Genomic DNA, 6,565 nt, shown 5'->3' with positions numbered 1-6,565 from the left:
CTATCAAGTCACACGTTATCTACTGGTTTCCGGGTACAGCTTTCAAAATAAAGCTGCTATTTATAATTATGAAAACGTTTAACCAAAAATGCACCTTCGTGTATTTATGTTTCTTTTAACACACGCCAAAATGAAACTGCGTTTTCTTATCAAATAAATGTTATGACCAATTCATTTTTTGTCTTTTAGGCCACCAAATAGTAGACTCGGAAATAATCCTTTGGTTTAATTTTCAACTTGAAATATCACCTGTTGTCAAATAATTAAGTCGAAATTGAAGACGGTATGACAGGTTCGTATTTAGACGATTTAAGTAGTTTATTTACACGCTTGAAGGAATAACACGTTTCTATCGGAATCCTGGTTTTACTTTAAAAATTCACACAGGAAACCTTTATCGATTGTTTTGTTTGGTGTGGACAATTCAAGCTAGCTTGCCTCTGTGCAGGAAGGCCCTATCTTAAAGAAAGTCGTCAGAGCGACCTTTGAGTTCAAATTTTTATTTAATATAAGACAATAAAACCAACACTCCCGGCCTCCGTGAACCTCTTACCAACTCCGCTGCTCGCTGTCAATCAGCAGAGGTCTTGATTACTTCGGCTGTGGTGAAAGGAACTCTGGGAATTGAAGTTCCGTTGATACATACGCTCAACTGATTAAAAGCCCATCCATAATATATGCCAACAGCCGTCTCTTTACAAAAAAACAACCCTTATGCACACTTCCTTTCACCCTATGTAGAGAATATGTTGGACATAATCTGCATCAATGAGTGTGATGGTACTGTAACGAAAAAAAGACTACAGCAGCTTCTTACAGCCTTTATTTTAATTCAGTGGACTTTCTTCAAAGGGAATGTAGATAATTTATGTTGTCCCCTTTAAAACATTTTACATTGTACAGTTGAACAATTGAGTATGGAGAAATAAAAAGACAGAACCTTCAAAATCAGTCATTTGAGAGTATATTTTTGTCACAAGCCAAACTTGGTAAAATAATTCAGGACAGCTGAACCAAAAATGAAGACAGAGTGGGTTGCCTCTCAGTACACTGCTTGACGGCATCTGTTCTACTAACATACGTATTTAAAGCCCCCTGCCCTCAGTGTCATGACACCAAATAGAACCCCCTTCCTTCCCCTGTGAATAATAATTTAAAACATTCAATAATATCTCTTTTATATTGTTTAAACTTAAAACAGTTAAAAACACAATACCATCAAAAATAGAGAATGGTCAAGTAAACTTCATTTTAAAAAAAAGTTATAAAGCAAAAGGGCAAATGGAATGACAAGTTGTTGTTTGTGTAAGCATGTCAATGGAACTGAAAAAGAGGGAAATAAAAAGTGTACATTCCTAATCATGCAATATACAAATTTTAATCAATTATTATGAACAGGAAAATGATCAGAATCAGGACAACGTATGATCAGGGAAGTTGTTTTTTCTGTTTCACTTATCAGTCATCTTCAGGAGGAGGAAATACTTACATACTTCTTTTTTATTGAAATTCCTGAAATACAGCTGATCACCTCCTTCATTTACACTCTACTACTGGACAGAAGATCTCATGGAATGGCTGACCTCCTCTTCAGGTCACAGACATCATTATCATAGTTATCTACAATAGCAGACATATGTAAAGATGGCCTTACAAAACATGATCAGAGACACTACCAAGTCAGTTTTAATCTTGCTACTACTAGGTTAAATCGTGCTGGACCAGGTAGTGACTACAGACGTGAATGACAAACTAAACATCAAGTACCTCTGAGAGAGCTCTAAGATAAGGCTATTTCGTTCCAAAAACGGCCTTTTATGTTCAATATAACATGTCAAAGCACAGAAAAATAAAGGCAAGGCAGATATACAAGGGAAAAGGAACACTGGGGTTTATCTGGGCTCACGCCAGCTGGTTGTCAGCCAGCGTGGGTGTCAAGCCAGCATGAGTGCAGCTACTGGTCGAGTGGCACAGGCGCAAATGTTTTACATGGTTGAACATGAAGTACAGAGTGACACTAGTGAATACTGATTGAAAGGGAACCTTAAACCACTGACCACTTACTAATCTCCATGTACAGAGAGAAAAACGACAGTACCCCGATATATGGAGCAGAAAAGGTTGATAATGTAACGTTTGTTATTCTTTAGTCAGGCGTAATTTTTTTTACTTTTTAAAAGGCACAACATGGACAGCTCTCTTTGTGCCAAATTATGCCAGCAACATAGTATCATAGAAATAACAGCTTCTTTTAATTTAACATCTCTCTATGGGGACAAACCCTTTGAAAGTTCATGTTGCTGACTTGCATGGACAGGTTGCAATATAACTGAAATCTAGCATTACTGTGTAACTGTTTCATACAATTATTTTCATATTCTCCTGTTTTCAAATGCTTTGTTTCACGAACAGAATGATGTGCTGGAAGTGCCTTATTGAGGGGTCAAACTGCAGCATATTGCAGTTTATCAGGGAGTGTATATTCAGAGGAGGGGGCGGGCCTCTACAGGACTCATGGTGTGCAGGAGTAAGTCAGATTGCATGGCCAAGGCACAGAGCAAAAACAACTGATAAACTGTACAAATCACCCGTAGTGCCACAAAAGGATTCTGTTGAACTAACGTTAGCAGATCTGCTCTGTGCCCTGCCAGGAGGCAAGTAGGGCAATGTCTTGGAAAGAAGTCTACAACCCATGCCTTATATGTAGCTTTGGTTTCATCTTAGCACTATACTTAACTGCAGTTGTTCGGTGTCTGGTCGTCTCCAGGCAGCCGGTCAGTGGTGGGTGAGCGAGTTAGAGTACTCATTTTTCCGGTCTGAGAAAGAGTCAGTCAAATGTTTTGTTTCCAGGCCTACACAGATGAACACGCACGCATCAGTACGCACACTGATGTTAAGTGAGCGGAAAGAAGGGGTCAAGAAAAAGGCGCAGATAGGCTTCAGACAAAAAGATAAAGGAAAAATACAAAACAACAAACAAAAAACAAACCAAAGACAAAAAAACCTTCAAAACAGTAAAAACACAATTCAACCATTAACAGCAAAAGTCCAGTTGTCAACATTACATTACATGACTGTCACAGACTGAATTGCCGACAGAGTGGAGGGTGGAGAGGCGCACAGCAAAGAGCAGAGGAAGCAGAGCACCCGGAAAAAGGAGCTCAGTACAGTCAGAGTTGGGGAGGAACCGGAAGTAAAAATTAAGCTGCTTTGCAGAGAAGACAGTGCATGTACACAGTGAGTCTGTAAAACAACATTGAGAGTGACCAAAGAGCTCAGAGTGCAGAGGAGCAGGAGTGTGGGGACACTGAAGAAGAAAGGAAAAAGGGGCGAGAAGTCTTGCGAATCTGAGGACTAATAAATAGGGTGATACTGGAGGTGCCAGCCGCAGTGTTTCGTAATATGATTATGTTGTGTTTCAGCAAGGGAAGGGGCTGTGTGGAAAGGTCGAGGGGGGCTCCCTGGGGCTGTCGGACATAATCAGCACTGAGAGAAGGTCTGCTTGATCTCATCCAGCACATTCCCAAGCAGCGTCGGCTCGTCACATTTAGCGTCAATGGACACTGTCTGACCAGACTGGGAGGAGAGAGGAGAAGGAGGAAAAAAAATCAAGGTCATAAAGACAAATATCACTTTGAAAAAAAATGCTTGATTATAAAACTTTTAAAGACACTGGATATGGAGGATTTCAGTGGTTAACTCACAGTTTTGACCAGCAGACAGACATGGTGACCCTGGATAGACCTGCTGTACATGGAGGCACAGGAGTCGATCCTCTCCACAACTAATCCCACAGGAAAAACGTGTCAGAAACTCTTATTGCATGCAAAGACAAAGTGTTGGCTAAAAGCAAACCAGTGCTGTTCTTCTTTTTGTGTTATTAATTTAAATATTTTAATTGGTATAAAGAATATGTTGGTGCATTATGTTACAATATAACTTAGGATTAAAGTTAAAATTTAACTATAAACTCTCTGTGCAAGACACTATATTGGAACTTTGCTAAAATGCATCACCTGTGTATCCACTGATGTATTGATTGAGCACTGGTTTCTACAATATCAGCCCAATGACTGACAGACAGCCCATCAGCAGATAATGTGGCATTCACTGATGTCAGAAGCCAATGTGTATCTGTTGAGTCACATCAATTTCATGCTGGGAAGCTGGTGCATGTAAATGCAGAGGTTTTCTTTTAATTATCTAACTGAAGAAGTTACCTGATGGGAAAATTCTCATTTTTTCATGGCAAAATGGGAAAAGAACTGTAAAGAGAGCTGGAATCTTACAGGATCTCTGAGAGATCAGCAACAAGCAGTTTGTAAAACTTGTTCCTGTCACATTTTAAGTGAGGAAATGGTAACAGCAATTTAAATTAATCAAAAGATTAGATAAAGATAGAATATATATAATAAAGTTAGATAAATTTGCCAAATGACATTTCCATTTCTCTCTCTCTCTTTTCTGAGTTCCTTCTGTATCCAATGACCCATCCCCTCCAAATAAAGGCACATGACTTTTATTTATGGAATACTCTACAGTATTAGTACCCTTGCATTCAGTGGTATTTGGTGTGGTGTGTACATACCAGAGAAATGGTGGTGGAAGCAGATCCTAGCCAGAAGGTGGTGGAAGGGCATGTTGACTCCCTCCAGCCTGATAGAGCTGCCCTTCAAGTCACCTGACTCCAGCAGCTTCGCAAATGCATCACTAACCGAACAAAACAAAACAAAGTTCAAATCCTATTTGACCATAACATGACAAGGAGATCAGGAATTAGTGCTACTATTTACTATATTAAAACATTATATTTCACACAGAGGGCAAATAATAATGAAATTTATTAAACCTATCTCCAGTGCCTAAGGGATGACTTATTTGACTTTTGGACACTCCACACTTTTTTTTGTTGGAATAGTCTCAAGGCCAAACTGTCACTACACCCACTCCTCTCTCTAAAACAAACAGTAATAGGCACACTGCCATTTGATACTCAGCACACCGATGGTCCTGAGGGGAAAACATTTAGATATTGGAATCTGTCCAGGAAAGACATTATGGAAGAGGAGAAGGACCTTCAGTATGCACCTATGTATCTTCCCCCTAATAATAAAGGTTAAATGAGGTGTGGGAATATTTTTGACAGAAATTCAATAAATACCAGGGATGGACATCCTCACACTGCAGAGGCCTTCTCCCACAAAACTTAAAGGGAGCATATCTCCAGTCACTAGTTCCATTATTAGCAAGCTAATGTTCTCCAGTCTGACATCATCACAACAAAGTGTGCTAACTGGTGCTAACAGGGCTAGCAAAGATGTAATGTGAGACTGTCTTCCATCTGTGTTTCATGCTTTTTAAGTGTTGTGTCCCTTAAATGCTGCCAGAACTGACATAAAGCAGTTGCTGTAATCCATCTTACTGTGCAAAAAAAGAGATGTTATATCTCTGTGTACAGTTCAGTATTTTCTTGCCTCTAAATATTTTCTTATCAAATACACTCGGTAAGGTTAACCTAGAAAGTTTGGCCATATGTGGTCTAAATGAGTTAACTACTGTAGCCTTAAACAATGCAGACACAATTCACAAGTAATGAAGCATTACACAAGCAATAACGTTAGCAAATACTCAAGTACCCAAGTACCTAAACCTCTCCTCTCCCTAATGAATAAACTGACCTGTAACAGGGAGTAGTGATTAGATAGGAGGTGCAGGTAAAGTGCAGTTTAAAGTCCAGTTTCTCATGAGTGGAGGAGTCCTCATTCTGTGAGAATACAACATAAAAAAAAGCAGACAGTCAATAACAAATGTAATGTGGCAGCTTGCTGATCTGCTTATTCCTGCAGACCTTCAGAGAGATCTGGGTGAGGGGTTAGTTAACAAAAAAGAACCTGTAGCAATCAGGACTCCTTATCTCACAAGAGCACAGTAGCTACTCAAATCTGCAATCTGCAGTCTCGAAATTTTCAGCATTCAAGTAGATCTTAAAAACATAAAGAAATGCATAGAAACGATCTATGGTAGTTATGGAAGCTACGAATGTCAATATCTTTTGATACCAAACTCTAAAATAATATCATCTTTGTTATTTTAATGATTGATTGCATCAAAAACTACTGAAGCATTTTAAGACTACAGATCTTCAGTCATATTTCAAACCAAAAGCTACCATAAGCAAGAAAGAGAGTGCACTGTCTATACTGTGCAGTTGAGATGGTGTGCAGAAGAAAGCCTGCAATCTCTAGTTATTAAAAAAACAATAATGGGTGCATAGGACTTCCATTTATTATTGCTGTGGTATCAGATAATTGCATTGATATCAAAGTATAAAACTTGGAATTATGACGACTCCAGGTAAAACATGTCACTAAAGAACCAAAAATAAACAGACATTGCTGTTTATTTAGGAGTGTCCGTGTACAGCATATTTGTGTGTTTGCCTTCTGACCTTTACTATAAAGGTGAGGGTTCCCTTAAGTTTCTGTGGCATCACAATGCTCTGCACGGTGAAGACAAATCTCGCCTCATTGGACACACCTGAAGCGAACAAGAGCAATTTCACAGT

The 6,565-nt window shown here is 39.0% G+C and overlaps 1 protein-coding gene across 6 annotated transcripts in view; it reads right to left on the bottom strand.

The window, feature by feature from the left end:
- Positions 1-808: 808 nt before the first annotated feature.
- ap3d1 (adaptor related protein complex 3 subunit delta 1) overlaps positions 809-6,565 on the bottom strand; it is a 37,074-nt gene continuing 31,317 nt past the window's right edge. For all 6 annotated transcript variants that reach the window (XM_041792278.1, XM_041792281.1, XM_041792279.1 and 3 more), the window contains 5 exons: positions 6,449-6,537; positions 5,679-5,764; positions 4,589-4,710; positions 3,705-3,784; positions 809-3,576 (listed from right to left, as the gene is read on the bottom strand). In XM_041792278.1, coding sequence (XP_041648212.1) covers positions 3,481-3,576; positions 3,705-3,784; positions 4,589-4,710; positions 5,679-5,764; positions 6,449-6,537 — 473 coding nt within the window. In that variant the 3' untranslated portion in view covers positions 809-3,480. The remainder of the gene's footprint in view (positions 3,577-3,704; positions 3,785-4,588; positions 4,711-5,678; positions 5,765-6,448; positions 6,538-6,565) is intronic.

This window comes from Cheilinus undulatus, linkage group 7 (genome assembly GCF_018320785.1).
Source record: "Cheilinus undulatus linkage group 7, ASM1832078v1, whole genome shotgun sequence".
NCBI lineage: Eukaryota > Metazoa > Chordata > Actinopteri > Labriformes > Labridae > Cheilinus > Cheilinus undulatus.
This window is presented reverse-complemented; position numbering and strand designations above follow the sequence as displayed.